The sequence below is a fragment of the Perognathus longimembris genome, chromosome 16 (assembly GCF_023159225.1).
Source record: "Perognathus longimembris pacificus isolate PPM17 chromosome 16, ASM2315922v1, whole genome shotgun sequence".
NCBI lineage: Eukaryota > Metazoa > Chordata > Mammalia > Rodentia > Heteromyidae > Perognathus > Perognathus longimembris.
The window spans coordinates 44,881,623-44,899,468 of NC_063176.1; the positions used below are offsets into that span (position 1 = coordinate 44,881,623).

Genomic DNA, 17,846 nt, shown 5'->3' on the forward strand with positions numbered 1-17,846 from the left:
AAGGCAAGAAAAAGGGAACTGGGGTTTAACTCACTGGCAGAGCTCTTGCCTAGGCTGTGTGAGCCCTCGGATCCACTCACTAGCACCGATAATAACAAGAATGGTGGCTCTAAGATTTTTGGTTTTGGGGTTGCTGTTTTTTTTTGCCAGTCCTGGGACTTGAACTCATGGCCTGAGCACTGTCCCTGGCTTCTTTTTACTCAAGGCTAGTAGCACTCTACCACTTGAGCCATAGCACCATTTCTGGCTTTTTTCTATATATGTGGTGCTGAGGAGGAATCGAACCCAGGGCTTCATGGATGTGAGGCAAACACTCTACCACTGGGCCATACTCCCAGCCCCAAGGCTCTAGTTTTTTATCCTGTATGTTCAACTTGGAAAGTAAAATCAATATTTCAGAGATTTGCTAATATAGGGTATAATACCTTCACAAATAGTGACCACAATCCTCAATGTTTAATGGGCTCTTTTTTGCTGTTGTTCTCATTTCTTTTACCCTTTATTATTATTCTACCTCTTCCCCCTGATTTTCCTTTTTAAAATACACATTTTCTAGGAGTCTTGATGTTTCTAGGAGTCTTTCTAGATGTTTTGATATAAAAACAGAAAATATGAAGTATATACTAGGATTTATATCATAAAATGTAAAATTATCAAAAAGATTTTGATAGGCAATCACAGCTCAATTCCAGGTGACATCTTTAATACTTCAGAATAAAGCAACTTTTATTATCATTATACTAGATTTTGTTCTACTTTTTTTGCCAGTCCTGGGGCTTGAACTCAGGGCCTGGGCTCTGTCCCTGAGCCTCTCTTGTTCAAGGCTAGCACTCTATCACTTCAGCCACAGCACCACTTCCAGCTTTTTTCTGTTTGTGTGGTGCTCAGAAATCAAACCCAGGGCTTCATGAATGCAAGTCAAGCACTCTACCACCAAACCACATTCCCAGCCTAGTTATTATTTTACATGTTAAAACAATTTTCTTTTTATAAAAATAGATGCAGACACTATGCTTAGAACTATCCATATGGAGGGCTGGGAATATGGCCTAGTGGCAAGAGAGCTTGCCTTGTATATATGAAGCCCTGGGTTCAATTCCCCAGCACCACATATATAGAAAATGGCCAGAAGTGGCGCTGTGGCTCAAGTGGCAGAGTGCTAGCCTTGAGCAAAAAGAAGCCAGGGACAGTGCTCAGGCCCTGAGTCCAAGGCCCAAGACTGGCCAAAAAAAAAAAAAAAAAGAACTATCCATATGTATGATCTAAACATGTCAAACAGGCTGGGAATATGGCCTAGTGGCAAGAGCGCTTGCCTCGTATACATGAAGCCCTGGGTTCGATTCCCCAGCACCACATATATAGAAAACGGCCAGAAGTGGCGCTGTGGCTCAAGTGGCAGAGTGCTAGCCTTGAGCAAAAGGAAGCCAGGGACAGTGCTCAGGCCCTGAGTCCAAGGCCCAGGACTGGCAAAAAAAATAATAAAATAAAATAAAAAAACATGTCAAACAGAAAATCTGTTGCTCCAAACAACCTAACATTTACAGCTTTATACCAAAGACAGAGGTAAAGTGTCATCATAATACCACTGTATCTGAGCAACATTTTGATGACAGAAACTATATCTCTACAAAACATCATAAACTTACATTTTATCTTCACACATATCCAAATGTTTGGAGGAAAACAATTAAAATAGTCAAGAAAAAAATATTCCAGATTAAGGTTACAAGTATGACTCAGTTGGTAGAGCACTAGCCAAAGAGTGAATGTATCAGGTACCAAGTTCAAGTCCTGGACCCAAAAAGAACATTTCAGGCTCTCCCAAAATCAAGAAAAGGATAGATTAGCAGTAAGCATTACCAAAATAGAAACTCTCAGTGTACATCATCCTAATCCCCCCCAAAAAAATAACCCATTCACTCTGACAGACACCAGTGGCTAACTCTATAATCCTATCTACTCAAGTGGTTGAGATCCGAGGATCTTGGTTCAAAACCAGCCCAGGCAGAAAAGTCCAAGAGACTATTATTTCCAATTAACCAGTGAAAAGCTGGAAGTGGAGCTGAGGCTTGAACTAAGCCTGGGTGCTATCCCTTAGCTAAAAAGCTCAATGCTGGTGCTTTACCACTTGAGTCAAAACTTTACTTTCAACTTTTATATCTAGTAATGAAGTGTTCCAGAAGGAACATTCTATTCTTTCTCCTTCCATCTTTCCCAGAGTTTCTGGAATGGCCCACTAAAACTACTACTAGGGTATGAGAATCCCAAGTGTAAGTAAGTGTGGTAGCAGAATTGAGGAACAGGATTACAGTTAGCCAGAAATGATGTGTCTAGCCCATGTGAGAAGTTGTGCAGTGAGGACATAGGCTAATGGCTAGGCCACTCTGACCACAAGATAAAGATCAGAGCAGCCTAAGAATAGGAAGACAGCAGAGGGAATTAGAATAGGTATCTTCAGAGCTGAGCTTTTATAAATTAACACTGACAGCAGCACTCCAACAACCAGGCTCAGAAGGTGAAGGAAATGCATTTTCTGAGGAAAAGGGAGGGGGGTGTACATGTTTAGATTAAAAGACAGCTGAGGGCTGGGGATATAGCCTAGTGGCAAGAGTGCCTGCCTCGGATACACGAGGCCCTAGGTTCGATTCCCCAGCACCACATATACAGAAAACGGCCAGAAGCGGCGCTGTGGCTCAAGTGGCAGAGTGCTAGCCTTGAGCGGGAAGAAGCCAGGGACAGTGCTCAGGCCCTGAGTCCAAGGCCCACAACTGGCCAAAAAAAAAAAAAAAAAAAAAAAAAGACAGCTGAGTTATATAAATAGAAGAGTAAAAAGACCAGTGCTTCCCCCTCCTCCAAAACAAATGGCGAACAGTCCAGCCTATGAAAGGTTCAACAATTAACCAGTTGTAAACTATCTAACCTGCTCATCATGCCTGCTGAAAAGAACAATACTGTACTTTAGAACATGATTAGTAAAATCTTTTCCAACTGGGGTTTCCTCAATCTAATGGATTTAATATTCATAAGTGTCAAACAGACAGGTGTCACGTAAGATGCAGTTATATTATTTCACAACATGGGAGAATACAAATATAAATAAAAGAACATAAGGGTAAGGATGGGGGAATAATGACAGTGACACAGAACCATACTCTGGTATCAGTACAAAGCATATGTCATCTTCACCAAATCCTTTAAAAGACAAACTCCTCATCTCCTTTAAGAATCCAATTTTACTAACAAAAATCAAACTATGCCCTCACTTTAAGAATGCTGTGTGGAAAATTTGGTTACTTACAAATTTCACTGACCTTTCCTTTGACTTCCTCTTACAGTACCTATTCTAACATTGTTATGCTTTTCTATTTTTCAACACACTGAGTTTTTTCTTTAACATGTTTTATATTTCACTTCAAAAATACAGTCCAGAAATTGCAGAATGGTGAATATCATCCAGGGAGGTCAGTTTCTACATAGGTGATAGATAGAAAAACCAATCTACATTGAACATCAGCTTCAGGACTTTGATCAAGGGCCACCTAGTGGCAAGCAATGTAAAATAACGTTTTGACAGTAGTTGCTCTACAATTATACAAGACAAATAAAATATTTCTGTGGTCCTTTTTGAGTTAAGATTAGACCGTGGATAATCAAACTTATATAAACTTATATAAATGCAGCTTTACACATATACATATGCAAATATAGTTTTATATGTATAAATATATATATAGCAATATTAGGTGTTACAGCAGATATACAAAAATAAACATTTATATTTATTAAAGTCTAAAATAAAACACTTAAAAAATAGGTTTTCTTGCTGGGCACCAGTGGCTCATGTGTGTAATCCTAGCTACTCAAGGAGGCCGAGATCTGAGGATGGTGGTTCAAAGCCAGCCTAGACAGTGAAGTCCCTGAGACTCTTATCTCCAATTAACCACCAGAAAACTAGAAGTGGTGCTGGGGTTCAAGTGGTAGAGTGCTAGCCTTGAGCAAAGAAAGCTTAGGGAGAGTGCTTAGGCCTTGAATTCAAGCCCCAGCCAGTGCTCCCACATATGTTTACACATATGTTAAAGCACTTAGTATAGTTTCTTTTAAATTAACTTTATCTGTGTACTTTCTACTAAATCACTGGCTTTACTAAAAAATGCTTTTTCTCTTTTTTTGTTTTGGGCCTGTACACTTTCCCTGAGCATTTTTGCTCAAGGCTGATGCTCTACCATTTAAGTCACAGCTCCACTTCTGGCTTTTCTGGTGGCTAATTAGAGATAAGAGTCCCACAGACTGCTGCCTGGATTGGCTTTGAACCCTGATCCTCAGCTCTCAGCTTCCTCCTGACATTACAGGCATGAGCTACTAGCATCTGGCTTCACACAAGCAGTGTCTTGCTATTCAACAACTGTTTCTTTAATAAATACATTGCTATTGGAGCAATACTAAAAGGAGAGCTTTAGTGGCTAGCTTGTTCATTTTCCAAAGCTTTCCTCATGGTTCTGCTTACTCCAGTTGGTGCAAAGATTAACAGCTGTGTGCAGAATGGTGTAACATTCTGTATGAATCTTTTTCTCACACTTACAACCAAAAATATGACTTGAAAAAAGTATGCTAGCAAAAGGAGACCTTAGTGGATTTTCAATTTCCCTAAAAAGAGAATACTTTTGTTACAATGCAGCAAACCAGCTTCAAGGTAGTATATTCTAGATATAGGGAAACAGGCTATGTCAAAATTGAGTTTTTTTGTAACATTTTTAAAAACCACAAAGCTCTTAACATTGGTTCTGCATTTCACAAAGAAATGTTGCATGTCTATAGCAATGTCTTTACCACACCTATACAAGGTAAGTTTTGTAGGATGAATACTTTTCTTGGTTAAACTTTTTAATGAGAGAAACTTATTACAACTGATTATCATCTAATTAATAATGGTTTGGAGTTAATACTACTGCATTTAAAAAAGAAATCATGGGATAGAAAGTTTTTAAAGCAAGAGTCAATACCACAGAGGCATCAAGTGCAGCGTTTTTGGTACACAACTTTTGCTACTTAGAATATCCAAGCAGTGTGTCCTATTTTGTTTTCTTTTTGTAAGCTTAAAATACTGTAGTTGCAAAACTGTTATGATCTTACCAATCTGACTGAAAAGCTGCCATGCTTATCGGTATGTATTGTCTCAACACAACAAACCTATACAAATATTTATACAGACAGATAATTACTACCATTTACACTGCCTCTGATGTTGGCCTCTTCCACTCCTGAAGCAAGTTTGTTAGGTTGGTGGAATACATTACCCTTTTCGGGCCATTAGTTTATCATTTCATTCCCCCAAGCAGAATTGAACCTAATGAGGCATAAGCAACACCATGATGTGTGGTGCCAAGCCTAAGGGGCATCCAGAACTGTGAGCAGGGTAACTGCTTCTTAAAAAAATGGTAGCAACTGGACATTTAGCATTCCTACATTGTTATAACTAACCAGTAGACAAGAAAGTAGTTTTTTAAAAAAGTAGACCCCAAAAAGTTGGAGGTGACTCAATGGTATCCATGATGAAAGCAGTATTTTACCAAATATTCAAAATGCCAAAACAAAGCACATATTTCAAGGGTTGCCTTCCTAAAACATAGCCCACAAACCACAGGCTGCAATATGAAGTTTGCCTTGAAGCCTGTCCGTGACGGGTTACCAAAGAGACAGACGGCTATGATAGATGTGTATACACAGTGCGTCACTATTTTAAAAATCACACATTACTTTATTTGACCTTTATACAATTTCACATGTTACTTTAATAGTCGTAAAATGCCTAGTAGGCGAACACAAAGCAGTGTTATATTCTCAATTTTACAGAGAAATTATTGGCAAGCAATTCATCCACATGACTTGAGACTCCCTGATGATCATAAACTTATTTGATTATAACATGGCTCCTAATGAAATAACCTATAATATCCTAAGGTTTAATGTATTATCTCTAGATATCTAATAAGAACTAAAAACCCTTAAAAATAATGGAGCCTAGTATGGCACAGAGAAAGGCTTACACCTGTAATTCCATCTATTATTAGGAAATCAGTTATCAGGAGGTAGCTAAAACCTAGTCCAGAAGCTGAGTTTGGGAGACCCTAACTCAGCCAATAAGCTGAATCTGTCATCTCAGTTACACTGCAAGGGTATTGGGTAAATGTGAGGATCATGGTCCAAATGGCCAGGTGGGAAATCCCAGATTCTATTAAAAGGTTGGATGTGTGCCTCAAGTGGCAGAGCACCAGCCTAACAAAGATGAGGCCAAACCCCAGAACTGCCAAAAAAAAAATATATATATATATATATACATATGCAAATGATGGAGAAAATTATATTTATCACCAAAAAACTAACAGCATTTTAGTGTGATAATTATAATGTTACACTTTAGTAACACACTTCAAAGAGAATTATACCAGTCTTTTAATAACATAGGGGCAGGAAACCCAGCTTGGTAGATATAGTTAAGACCATCCACTGAATTTAATATTGAATAATAACTACAGATCAGTACTTTTCATGCACAGAGAGGCATTAAACTATTGGGCCAATGTCAGAAACTCAAGCTCTTAAATGTGGCTAGAGTGCTGAACATGAATGAAAAAGGTGACACGTTAATGAAACAGTTATAGACTCCCATATGAAATGCTAGTGCTTATTTTTTAAGCACCATGTATGTACCTGGGATTCTCCTAAATGCTTTCATGCATTATCTCAAATCTTTCAACAACCCTTTTAATTAGGAATGACCATCTTGCAACTGATCAAGAGACAAGAATAAGCCAACTTGATAACAACAGAAAGACAGGCAGAGACAGACCTGGAACCCTGTGCAGATTAAATCCTAAGTGTGGGCTCAGAACCCTCACTCTGCTGCCTCTCTTAATGAAAGCTGCTAGGGGGAGCCATTGAAAGGTTTTTAAACTAGAGTGGAATGGTCGAAATTGCTCTTTAGAAACCAGATCTGCAGTATGTGGAAGCTAAAAGAGGATGAATCTCCAAGCAGAAAGAGACTGGTTGGTTTTCTGTAGTAATCCAAGTGAGGAACGATCAGAAGAATATAAATCATGGTGGTAAAGATGAAGACAGATTAAAGAGAGATTTCAGGAAGGGAACCTAACAGTTTTTGGGCCTGGTGAATGGCAGAGGACGCCAGAGTCCTGGTATGGCAAATTAAATGACAGCTACCTGGAATAGAGAAGCTATAGGTTTAATTCATTCAATAAATATCTGCAGAATGTCTCCAAATGCAAAACACATTCCTAAGACCAAGATTCAAATCTGAAATTATAATCCTTGTAGTTAAAAAGTATTCTTGAGAGAAAATGACAAAATATTTAAAATCACAAGGCATATAAATATATGTCAATGCAGTGTAAACATTCTATACAATCACTTTTATTTTTATGGTGCTATCCTGGGGTTTGAAATGGTTTGGCCTGGGTGCTGGTCCCAGAGCTCTTTTGCTCAAGGCTAACTCTCTACCACTTGAGCCACAGCTCCACTTCCATCTTTTTGGTGCTTTATTGAATGAAGATAAGCATCTCACAGATGCTGGCTTCAAACTGTGATCCTTAGATCTCAGCAACCTGAGTAACTAGGATTACAGGTGTGAGGCACTGGAAGCTGGCTCTATGCTATCACTTAAAAAAAATCACTACACATAGAAAACAAATCAATAGAGGGAAACATTCCATAATTTTACAATGTTTTACATTTGCGTTTGATAGATCTTTAATCTCTTATACTACCTTGTAATTTGTTTTTACTTACCCTCCAACTTTACATGTGAGGGGATTAATCTGTTTTATTACCCCAACATATTTGAGTGTTTTTTCATCCCACTATCACTACAACTTGCCAAGAATGTAGTTCATAAGCTCCTACTTGCCTTCCTATAAATTATGCCCCACTTCACATTAGCTTATTTCGGGTAACAATTCCTAAACCTTAACACCTTCATCCAAGGATGTGCTCTGCAAATTCTAAATCACAACAATCCTGTGCATTTGTGACAAGTTATTACAATTCCCACTTTACTACACAGTTAGGAAACTGGCCCAAGGGAAGTAGAACAACTTGGAAGTAATCACAAAACCAGATGCCAAAAATAACAACTTTTAGTCAATCCATGAGAAAATACTGCCCCTAGTATAAATAACATGAAAATTAGCATTAGGAGGAAGCAACTGCAAAATAATGCTTTAAAGCCGAATCTAAGCCTTATTTCTAAAAATGAATGAACCTGAAAATTAACATTTGTAAGAACTTGCAAACAAAACCATTTTTTGTCTTATTTATCCATTCTGTCAAAGATTATCTAATAAGTTACATCTGGCAAAAGTGACTCCCCCCACCCCCCAAAAAAGTAATGCTTTATCTTATCCATTTAAAATATATTTGAGGCTGGGCACTGGTGGCTCATGCCTGTAATTCTAGCTGGATCTGAGGATTGAAGCCAGCCTGGACAGGAAAATGTGAAACTCGGATCTCCAATTAACCACCTAAATAACAGAAGTAGGGCATTAGCTCAAAGTAGTACAGCACTGACTTGGAGCAAAGAAGCTCAGGGACAGGACTCAGGCCCTGAGTTCAAGCCCCATGACTGACATATGGGGAGAGGATATGGTGGCTCATACCTGCCCAGCTATTCTGGAAACAAAGATCAAGAAGTTCAAGTTTTGAGGCCAGCCTGAAAAAGACTCCATCTCAACAATAAGCCAGGCACGGTGGTACAGGCCTGGAGTCACCAACTGCATGAAGAGGCATAGGTAGGATAATCAAAATCTGAAGCTAACCTATCAAAAAAACTAAAACATTGAGGGCAGAGCTCAAATTTCAGTACTGTCAAAGATAAATAAGTGAAGCCAGTCATCATCAGTGGCTCATGGCTGTAGTCCTAACTACCCAGGAGGCTGAGATCTGAGAACTGCAGTTCAAAACCAGCCTAGGCAGGAAAGTCCACAAAAAGGGGAAGTGGAGCTGTGATTTAAATGATAATGTTAGCATTGAGAAAAAAAAGGGACAGCACTCAGGCCTTGGGTACAAGCCCTAGAATTAGCGCACGTGCACACACAAAATATATATAATGAATAAATAAGTGAAAGGCACTGGGAAAATTGTGTTGATAGAGACAGAGACAACTTTTCAGCCAAGATATTTAAACTCTTAATGCCTAAAAGCATGTGTTAGAGCAGCATCAAAAATAGTTGAATGACCCTCTTGCATTATTTTCCTAAAAATACAGGGTTAATAAAGGTAGAGCTTTACTATTTCATAGTGAATATTCAGAATGAAAGTTTCTCAGCCATAGCTTACCATATATGCATTTCCAAATGTGCTGTCATTTGTTGTAACTTAAGGGCACTGTTTTATCTGATTAAATAAGCCTTGCATGATTTTTAAAAATCATGATTTATTTAATGACTTTCTTTTATGTGGTACACAAGAATCAAACTGAGGGCCTCATACAAGTTAGGCAAGTGCAGTTGACCACTAAGCCACATCACCAGTCCAGTTTTACGTGGTTTTAAAACAGCACAACTCCTTGTCGAAATTAGTTTATGATGTCTTTGTGATTATATTTAAAGGACAGGTCAAAGCAAACTATTTTCAATTATTACAGTCTTTACACTCTGCTGACAGTCAAAACACTGCTCATGAATTTCCCTTCCAAAACATTATTATGCACTAAGAATAAGTATGAGAGATGACGATTGGTAAAAGTCCCTTGAACCCAAGCTGTAAAATTTCACAAATCTCTTGTATCAATCACGAAAACATTGCTTTCCATTAATTAAAACCCAACCTAATTTTAATGATCACCTTTAAAGAAAAAGGCTTGCTCACATTCCTTCCAGACATTCCCTTACATTCTCTATCAGGACTTCCTGTAGCACTTTAGTTTTTAAGTGAAATGTGGCTAGAAATGATTTTATGGACGATATATCTTAGCAGTGACCATCTAATTAAAAAAACAAACTGAAAAATACATCCAGTACAGTATAACCCGGGTAAACTTATTCTGAGCACAAGAATAACTCGGGCCTCAAGTACTCACTACACCATACCCCCGAGCCCTAAGCTTCTAACATTACCATAACAATATGAGCTGAGGACAATCTAATGTTCCTCTTTAACATAAGAAAGTGTCTTTTAGATAACCTCTCCAAGGCCATTGCCGGTCTTTTCAGTGTAGTTAATATTTTCCACAAAGACCCTAAAAGGAATATTCATCTCCAAAAACTAAACTACACCCCCCCAGCTTAATCCCGTTGACAAAAACAGTTGATATAGTGTCTCTTACAGAAACTGTACACTCAGCCAACTGTAAACTCTGAACGATTAAGAACTAAACTGTGTCTATCAAATGCCCAAGCCGGATGCTTCTCCTAACCAAGCAGGAGTTATATGCAAAATAACCGGCCTACAGAATGCTCATCCACCCCATCCAACATTCACAAGTTCTCAACATTAGAATCCACTCAACCACCATCACACCAAATGAATACCCATTGTACCTGGAAGTATTTTCAAATAGCAATTTTAAAAAAATGAATACCTTGCGCGCCTACTTCTACGCGTCTCAGAATACCCTCCCCCAAGCCACCCCCAGGTAACACTGAGATACAAAGCTGCACTTGGCCTAGGCCGTCAGAAACCATTAGGGAAGGGGGGAGGGGAGGGGAGAGGAGGGGAGGGAGGGGAGGGGCGGGTGGGGAGGATAACCACCAAGAGACGGGATCTTTTTCCAGGGCGACAGTTTCCAAGCAAAACAACCACTGGAGACGACAGCGAAAACTGGAAACGTTTTAATCCCGAGAGAAAGGGGCACGGGGCAGGGGTGGAGGAAAACACAAGTGTAATCCCGAAAGGGGTGAGAAGGAAACTTCAGTATCCTCCGAGCATCTTTCAGGCTCAGCACAAGAAGAAGTCACGGAGTCCGTCGGCACTCGGATGCACCAGATGGAGTCCCCGGGGCTGAGACAGTTCGGGAGACGCACACGCACACAGGGGGCAGTGGATAAACCGAGCGACGCTGGGAGGGGAGGGGCGGGGGGGGGGATGCTGAGAGAATCAGCCACTAGAGATTGGGATGGGGGGGGGGGGATAGGAAGTCTCTTGGGGTGACCAAAGACCAAACAGAAAGGTGCGATGGGGGACACCCTTAGGAAAGACAAAGGGACTGGGACGGGAATCCGCTCCCCGGACTCTGGCAGGTCACCGGGCTACGGAGCAGAGAAACACAACAAAGAGGCACGGGAGGCGAGACAGCGATGGAGAGGGGATGCGGGACGCGGCGGGTCGGACAAAGCGCTCCAGGCGGAGAAACAAAGGACCGGGGTTAGACAGAGTCGCAGGGGGACAGCTCGGGGAGACAAAGCGCCCCGGGGCCGGGGGGGGGGGGGGGGACACCGGCGGGGCGAAGAGGCGATTCGGCCCGGAGGAACAAAAGCTACGCGGGGGCTCCCAGGGCAGCGTCCCCCGGGCAGGGCCCTCCGGCCAGGCGCGCGGCGGGCAGAGCACCCGCGGGCCCCGCGCGCCGGCCGCACTCGCGCCCGCACCCCGGGGCCTCGCCGCCGCCGCCGCCCGCCCTCACGCGCCGGAGCCCGAGCCACCGCGGCAGCCGAGCGGGCAGCGCACCGCCGCACGCCGCCCGCGCTCGCAGCGCGCGACACCGCTCCCCGCCCGCGGCCCCTCGAGACCCGGCCGAGCCGCGGTCCTTGAACCCGCCGCCCACCGCGGGCTGCCAGACGCCCGCAACTTTCCCGGTTCCCAGCGCTCGGTTCCTTCAGACTTACCCTGTCACAACAGGCGCCATCTTCCACAAACTCTCGCCAAAACTCCAACCCTCGCGAGATTCCCCCCGAAGCCTGCCCGGGTCCCTCTCTCCTCTTTCCCCCCTCCCTCCCTCCCCGCCCCTTCCCTTTTTTGCCTCGCTTCTCGATTCCACCCAGCCCCGGTACTCCTCTCCCCCTCGCGGCGCCGCGCACTGCCCGCCGCCTCGCGCCGCCCGCCGAGCAGGCGATGCAGCTCCCTGCCTCCTCGGGAAACCTACCCGAGCGACGGAGCATGCGCAGGCGGCTTCTCCGCGGGCGAGCCCTCCGTGCAATCCATGGGGAGCGCTCCGGAGATCCGGGTTTTGGGACGCGCCCTCGGGAACGTACGTGGAGACTGAGGAAAACCGGAGGAGGGGTGGGGGGATTACTACGGGGACAGGCAATGGAGGGGTCAGGGGGCGGGGCCGAGGGACCGGGAGGAGGGGTCCTGGGAAAATGTGCGGCGTTTCCCAGGCCTCCTCCACGAGTGGGAGTGCTCCCCGGTGGCTTCCCGCTCTCCGAGTTCCCACCCTTTTCATTCATTCGGGCGCTCATCGGACGCCTCCTCCGGACTCGTCCCGGTGTGCGGTGCTGGAGCCACACCGGGATGCCTGGGGTCTGGACCGGGGACCGGCCCGAAGCTGTCTCCATTCATTCATTTGCCTCCCCGACGCCACCCCCCCCACCCCCTGCAAGCAGGGAAACTGGCCCGCTTACAACGTGGCCCGATCTATCCCAGAGATTTTCGGATATAAAACTTTTGCCCCTCGAGTTGTGTGGCCTTCACTGCTTTCCCCCCTGGCTGCAAAACGAGGTCAGCTCCAGGCCTCGGGCAGAGGCGCTCCAAAGAGCCCCCTGGGGCCACACGCGCCCGGGCGCCGAGGGGTGGACTCCCGCCGCGAGGAGCGCGCTAGAATTTGGGAGCCGCTCTCCGCCACCCCTGACGCCAGCGGAGCAGCCCAGCGCCGTGGTCCCAGCGCTCGGGGACTGCTGGCTGCCAGATCCTCTCTGGGGACTCTAAGCTGCTGCCAGCGCGTGCGAGCCCCGGAGTTATGCAGGACTGTGCCCAGAAAAACCGCTCCTCCCGTGGGCCTGGCTTGCAGTCCCGAACGCATTTCACTTGGCCTGTAAAAATCGCGAAGCCCCTAGCAAACGCGGTGTGGCAGGGCATTTGACAACCGAGTTCGGGGCCCGAACCCCGTCCTCCACCCCCTTCCCATCTGCTGTTTCTCCTCCCCCCCCCCCACCTCTCCAGCCCCCCCCCCCCCAACTCCGGCCCAGTCCTTTTCCTGGAGATTCCCAGAATTAGCACAGCCTCCTGCAGGGAGCCGCAAAACCCGGATAACTGGAATCAAACCCCCCCTCACACACCCACCAACCTGCGGAAAGCGCCGCAGGATTGGCGCGCCACGCGCGAGCGGCTCTGCGCATGCGTCCCATGCGGGCAGTCCAGTCTCACGCTACACCTCCTTCCTACCGCCTGCCACTACTCCGCTCAGACACAACACTGGCCGTGGGAAATTTCCTAAGCCTCGCGAGAACGCGCTCCCTCTCTCTTTCCCTCCCCCCTCCCTCCATGTCTCCCCCTCCCCCCTCCCGCGCCGGGTAATGCTTTCGCCCCAAAGTCTCGCGCAGCCCCGAGCCTAGCAGGTGCCTGTGTCGGCCGGCGGTGCAGCGCCGGGCGCGGTGCGTGCCGCGCGTGCCCGGGCAGGGCGGGAGGGGCTGGCCGCGGAGGCGGGGCGGGTGGGCGCGTGGCGGGGCGCGGGGAGCGGCGAGGTGGTGGTGGGGGGGGACGTTGAGGTAGGGAGGAGACCCGGAGCCTCGGGGACACGCCCCGGGCGGCTGGGTGCCAGCCGTGGAGTGCGGGAGCACGGAGCTTCGGAAGTTCCCAGGTGCGGGAGGTGAGAGGTCAGGTTCAAGGGCCGGAGCGGCCGCGGGGCCCCTCTCCTGGGGAGGTTTCCGGTCGCCCTGCGGAGCCGGCCTGGTACTTTCCCAAAATGTGTTCCACGCGGCTCTCTCGGCCTTCTTGGAGTTGACAGGCTGGCCCCCGTGTCGCGTTTGAGTCATGCCTCTGAGTCACCCACTCTGATCACCACCGACCAGTTCTGCTGCGACACGCGTTCGAATTCCCTTAGCCAGTCCGTTCTCATCCGATGGCTTGGCCTGGGGAATCGGAGAAAGTGGGGAAAGCCGGCTGCCCGGTGCGCCCCTCCGCCGTTGCCTTGTATTAAAAAGAACCCGTTGCCTTGCATTAAAAAGAACGGGATGTTTTTTATTTATTTCCCTTTGTCTTCCAAACCTTTTAAAGTAATCCCCACCTATATCAGTTTCTGTTCTGTTTTCCTCCCTCCTCCCACGACTATGATAAAAATCGCTTTTGCTCTCCTCCCCCTTCCTATGCTTTTGTTGTAATAACTGTGCCAGTTTAGGTAGAGTTTTATGGGGTGCTTTAGTGACTACCCTTTTAAATACAGCTTTTCTTTTTGCACTGTTTGCCCGGTGAGTTCCTAATGGCATTCTTCAACCATCCAAGTTTCAGATTGGCCCTGGTACGTGCAGTTACTAACCAGGTCAGCCTGGCATTGTCTAAGAACTTGTGTCTTGCTGACATACACCATTGACCTACAATTTTTTTACATTTAGAGGAGGAGAGTGGGTCCTGGAGCTTAAACCTGTTAACTAGGCAAGACCTGTTAGCTAGGCAAGCACTGTACCACTAGTGGCATCCCCACCCCCCACCCCCAGTCCTTCCTTTTTGTACGTTTTGACTACAGTCTTGCCTGGAATTCCGCATCCTGCCTCCATCTCCTTAGTAGCTGGGCTTACAGGCCTGTGCCACCGTGCCCAGCTCATTATCTGCTGATTATGTACTTGGATAGGAAATCAACTTTTTGGAGCCTCCAGGGTTTTTAGATTTCTTGTATGTGTTTGTATATGCTTATTCCTTTGATTAAAAACTTCACACAGAAAAAAGAGAAACTGAGACAGTTTAAAACAATCCATCAGTGCAAATCTCACTTGGAGCAGAACACAAGAAGAATATAATGTCCTTAAAGGTATTCCTTGGACCCTTCATCCCAAAATTGCCAGCTGTGGTTTAGTCACTGGTCTAATTTGGAGATTATGGCCATTGAGAGCCCTAGTGACCTTGGAAATTCTTGGTACCCACACAACTAACCCAATCATACCTCTTGATCTTGACTTTTAACCAGCTTTCCTCCATCTTTTCCATCTCAATAGATGGCAACCCCTGGCCAGGCACTGATGGCTCATGCCAGTGATCTCAGCTACTTAGGAACTGAGATCTGAAAATTGAGGTTTGACACCAGCCGGGGCAGGGAAATCCATGAGAATTTTATCTCCTATTAAGCAACCTCCCCCCCCCCCAAAAAAAAAGAAGTCAGAAGTGGAGTTGTGGTTCAAGTGGTAAGAGCACTAGCCTTGAGTTTGAAAAAAGAAAAAGCTCAGCTCAGGGACAGCACCCAGGCCCTGAGTTCAAGCCCCAGGAACCAACCAAAAACCAAAACCATAGCACTCCACTTCCAAAAATACCCACAGCCTTAGCACATCTTTACCAGCTTGCTACCAACCCAGTGTAACCCGCCTCTTTTACCAACTGGTTTGCAGGGAGGGAGTCTCCTAACTGGTGTATGTTCCTTTCTTCCAAACTTGCTTTCCCTGGGTGACTTCTCAAGTGGACCATTTTTGAGTCATCCTCTAGAGCGCTCCAAAGGTTTTCCCATTTTAACTGTTGCTATGACTTACACAAGGATGTCAGCCACCAAATTCTCCTGACCTTTCTGATCTTGCCTCCTTCTCCTCTTTTTCAGACTACTCCTGGACCACACCCAGCATACTCAACCCTACTGGCATACTGTCCCCTCTGACACCTTAAACCTCACTCCTTTCTTTACTTTGAAGTCACCTCCTTAGTGAGGCTTTCCCTAACCATGCTTTCATTAGAGTGAATCTCCTATGCCTTATCCTCTTTCCCTTTTGTTTTTATCATGACATTTATCACAAACAAATGCACCATAGATCACACTTGTGTATTATGTTCACTTTCTGTCTCTTCCCACTCTAATGTTATTGAAAACAGGGAGTTCTGTCTGTTTTGTTCATTGTTCAAGCCTCAGTCACCAAAACAATGCCTGGTGCATGGTAGGCACTCACTCAGTACCTGGAGGAGGAATAGTGTGTCTCCTACTTTGGGTTGGAGTAGAAATGATTCTGAAGATTCACTAAGCCTTCTGGGTTGAAAGTAGTACTGGGAGTAGATCAGCAAAAGTACCCAAATACTATCTGCCTGGAAGGAGAAAAAGCCCTCAAAGTCAAAACAAATCAAAAAGCCTGATGCTGGTGGCTCACTGCTAAAATCCTAGCTACTCAGAAAACAGATTTGAGAATCGCCAGCTTGGGTGGGAAAGTCCATGAGACTCATCAAGTGATATAGCACTAGCCTTCGGCAAAAGAAGCCCAGACCCTGAATTCAAGACCTAGGACTGGAACAGAAAGATAGGAAGGAAGGAAAGAGAGAGAGAGAGATCATAAAATAGATGGCTTTTGGTGCATTCAAACATGTTTAGTGTTCCTAGCACTAGGGACAGGCATTTTCTTTGGTGCTTCACAAAGTAGATAACAAAGCCCCACTGCCACAGGGAACCCTAGTTAACAGCGCACAGTTCAATCGCATTATTGTTCTGTTAGGATTGAGATCTAAACTAAAGGCAGTTAGTTGAAGGAGGACCGGAGAAGCACCTACCTCTTGCCTGATAGGTGCAGGAAGGCATTTGTAGAGATGGCTTTTAAGCAGACTCTCACCAGAGTGGGGGTTCCGAAAACAGTAAGAGGAGGAAGAAACAGCACAGGACACTGCAGGTTCAGGATTTTGAGGTGTGAAAAGGCCTCTTGCATTCAGGGGAACTCCAGTTGGGATTGGCATATACAGAAGAGGAACAAGCAAGCAGGGTCATAAGAAGGACCCAGTAGAAAACTAGTTCACAAAAGTTAGCAGGCATCACTAAGACTAAAAGAGTTGATCTGGAGCCTGACACCAGTGGCTCACATCTGTATTCCTAGTGATTCAAGGTACTGAGATCTAAGGATCCTGATTCAAAGCCAGCCTGGGCAGAAAAGTCTATGAGACTCTTATTTCCGATTAACCACCAATTTTTTTTTTTTTAAGTCAGAAGGGGAGCTGTGGCTCAGGTGGTGGAGCACCAGCCTTGAGCCAAAGTAAATAAATAAATAAATGCTCAGGATCAGTGCCTAGGCCCTGAGTTCAAGACCCAGGAATAGTACACACACACACACACACACACACACACACACACACACACACACACAGCAGATGCTATTAGATCACAGTTGTAATCCTAGCTTCTTAGGAAGCTGTAATAAAAGAATTAAGGTTCAAAGCCAGCCAGGCCAAAAATGTCTGAGATTCTAGCTCCCATTCACCAGAGAAATGCTGGAGGTATGGCCTCAAGTGGTAAAATACCAGTTGTGAGCAAGAAAAATCCAAGGAGAGTATAAAGTCATTTCAAACCCCAGTAAGAACACACACACACACACACACACACACACACACACACACACACACACACTCTCTGGGCTAAGGCTAAAGAGCGGGCACTGGTGGCAGGCCAGTCAGATTCTGATGTGCCTCATCTGTGAATCAAGCTCTGAAGCTCTTGGTTATAAACCAAATGTAGGTAAAACCTTCTCCAGGAGTTTTGCGTTCCAGGGAGTAATTGTGTATTGCTTAATTTGTAAATTTAAGTAAGTAAAATATTTTATCGAAAGAGGGATAAGTTTGGGAGACCCTGAGGATAATCCAGGGGGAAAGGAAAGCAGTTAGTAGCTCCTTAGGGGGGTCATTACAATTTGCTTTGGTCGTTTAAACACAGTGATGCATTTCAATGGGGCTTTCATTCTCAGATCAAGTCACACCACCATCCCATAATGAGACTTGCTAAAACATAGAGGCTTTCACTGGGC

At 45.2% G+C, this 17,846-nt stretch overlaps 1 protein-coding gene across 3 annotated transcripts in view; it reads right to left on the bottom strand.

Moving 5' to 3' along the window:
- The window catches only part of Rbpj (recombination signal binding protein for immunoglobulin kappa J region), a 61,700-nt gene extending 49,718 nt beyond the window's left edge, over positions 1 to 11,982 (bottom strand). Inside the window, exon 1 of one of the 3 annotated variants that reach the window (XM_048364919.1) lies at positions 11,829 to 11,982. Coding sequence is in view for 1 of the 3 variants with exons in the window: in XM_048364918.1 (XP_048220875.1) it covers positions 11,829 to 11,848 (20 nt within the window). In the remaining 2 variants the exon portion in view is untranslated. The remainder of the gene's footprint in view (positions 1 to 11,828) is intronic. The other 2 variants (XM_048364918.1, XM_048364920.1) reach the window with 2 other exon arrangements.
- Positions 11,983 to 17,846: the final 5,864 nt, after the last annotated feature.